Here is a 2,035-nt window from a genome sequence, read left to right as displayed (position 1 = left end):
AAGATGTCGAGACAAGTTGGACAGAGGATTATTAGAAAGCTTTTGACAAGATCAAGGAATACCTGTCCACACCACCAATTCTGGTCCCGCTAGAACCAGGACAAACTTTGCTGCTTTATTTATCCGTGTTAGATGGAGCCTTCGAATGTGTTTTAGGACAACATGATGAGACAGGAAGAAAGGAGCAAGTCATATATTACCTGAGTAAGAAATTCACACCTTATGAAGCATGATATTCCCTGATTGAACACACTTGTTGTGTTTTGACCTGGACAGCCCAACAAATTGAGGCATTATTTCTGTGCCTACACTACATACCTCATTTCCAAGATGGATCCTCTGAAGTACATATTTCAGAAGCCCATACCTATGGGGAAGCTGGCTAAATGGCAGATACTACTAAGTGAGTTCGATATCATCTATGCAACTCAAAAGGCGGTCAAGGGACAAGCGTTGGCAGACCACCTCGCTGAAAATCCGGTGAGAGGGGAATATGAACCCTTGAAAACGTATTTTCCTGATAAAGAGGTATCGTTCGTAGGGGAAGACATTACCGATGTGTATGATGGTTGGAGGATGTTTTTTGACGGAGCTGCAAATTTCAAAGGAGTACACATTGGAGATGTTTTGGTATCAGAAACCGGTAAACATTATCCGGTATCTGCAAAACTCATATTTCCCTACACCAACAACATGGCAGAGTATGAAGCCTTCATACTAGGGCTCAACATGGCAACCGACATAAACATTGAGGAGTTGTTGGTGATCAGTGATTCAGATTTACTTGTGCACTAGGTTCAAGGAAAATGGGCTACCAAGAATTCCAAAATATTACCATATCTGCACCATGTGCAGGAATTGAAAAGGAGGTTCACGAAGATAGAATTCCGACATGTGCCCAGAATTCAGAATGAGTTTGCCGACGTATTAGCCATTTTGTCATCAATTATACAACATCCAGATAAGAACTATATTGATCCCATTCTAGTGAGGATCCATAATCAGCCGGCATATTGTGCTCATGTCGAGGAAGAAGCATGTGGAATGCTTTGGTTCCATGATATCAAGGAGTACTTATCAAAAGGAGAATACCCGGAGCATGCAAATCACACTCAGAAATGCACGCTCCGGAGGTTGTCAAATCATTTTTTCCACAGCGAAGGGAACTTGTACAGGAGAACTATAGATTTGGGTTTACTAAGGTGTGTCGACGCAAAGGAAGCTTCTAAGCTACTAGAGGATGTGCATGTTGGGACATATGGCCCGCACATGAATGGCTTCGTTCTGGCCAAGAAGATATTCAGGGCAGGTTACTTTTGGATGACCATGGAGACGGATTGTGGTCAGTAGGTCCACAAATGCTTTCAATGTCAAGTACATGCCGACATGATAAAAGTGCCACCAAACGAGCTCAATGAAACAAGCTCACCTCGGCCATTCACCGCCTAGGGAATGGATGTTATTGGTCTGATTGATCCCACGGCTTCAAACGGACATCGGTTTATTCTAGTAGCCATTGATTACTTCACAAAATGGGTAGAAGCTACATCTTACAAAGCTGTAACCAAGAAAGTCGTCACAGATTTTGTCAAGGATCGTATTGTCTGCCAATTCAGAATATCTAAGTCCATTATTACTAACAACGCCGCCAACCTCAACAGTGACCTGATGAAAACTATATGTGAAACTTTCAAAATCCAGCACAAGAATTCCACCGCCTACAGACCTCAAATGAATGGATCCGTAGAAGCCGCCAACAAAAACATTAAAAATATACTAAGGAAAATGGTAGAGAATTACAAGCAGTGGCATGAGAAGTTACCCTTTGCTCTGTTAGGTACCGTACCACAGTTCGCACGTCAACCGAGGCAAACCCCTACATGTTATTTTATGGTACGAGGTTGTCATCCCAGCCGAGGTGGAAATTCCTTCTTTAAGAATCATACAGGAAGCTGAACTCAGTAATGCGGAATGGGTAAGAAGCCGCTATGAACAGTTGGCTCTTATCGATGGGAAAAGAATGAAAGCAAGTATG

General features: G+C 42.6%; 1 protein-coding gene across 1 annotated transcript; it reads left to right on the top strand.

Moving 5' to 3' along the window:
* The first annotated feature begins 330 nt into the window (after window positions 1-330).
* Window positions 331-1,350, top strand: LOC138889888 (uncharacterized). The gene is made up of 2 exons (XM_070173231.1): window positions 331-657; window positions 796-1,350. The coding sequence occupies exons 1-2, from the start codon at window positions 331-333 to the stop codon at window positions 1,348-1,350; spliced, it is 882 nt and encodes a 293-aa protein (XP_070029332.1).
* The last annotated feature ends 685 nt before the right edge of the window (window positions 1,351-2,035 follow it).

This window comes from Nicotiana sylvestris, chromosome 4, assembly GCF_000393655.2.
Source record: "Nicotiana sylvestris chromosome 4, ASM39365v2, whole genome shotgun sequence".
NCBI classification, from domain to species: Eukaryota; Viridiplantae; Streptophyta; class Magnoliopsida; order Solanales; family Solanaceae; genus Nicotiana; species Nicotiana sylvestris.
Note: the sequence above shows the minus strand (reverse complement) of the source record. Positions and strands in the feature narration are given on the sequence as shown.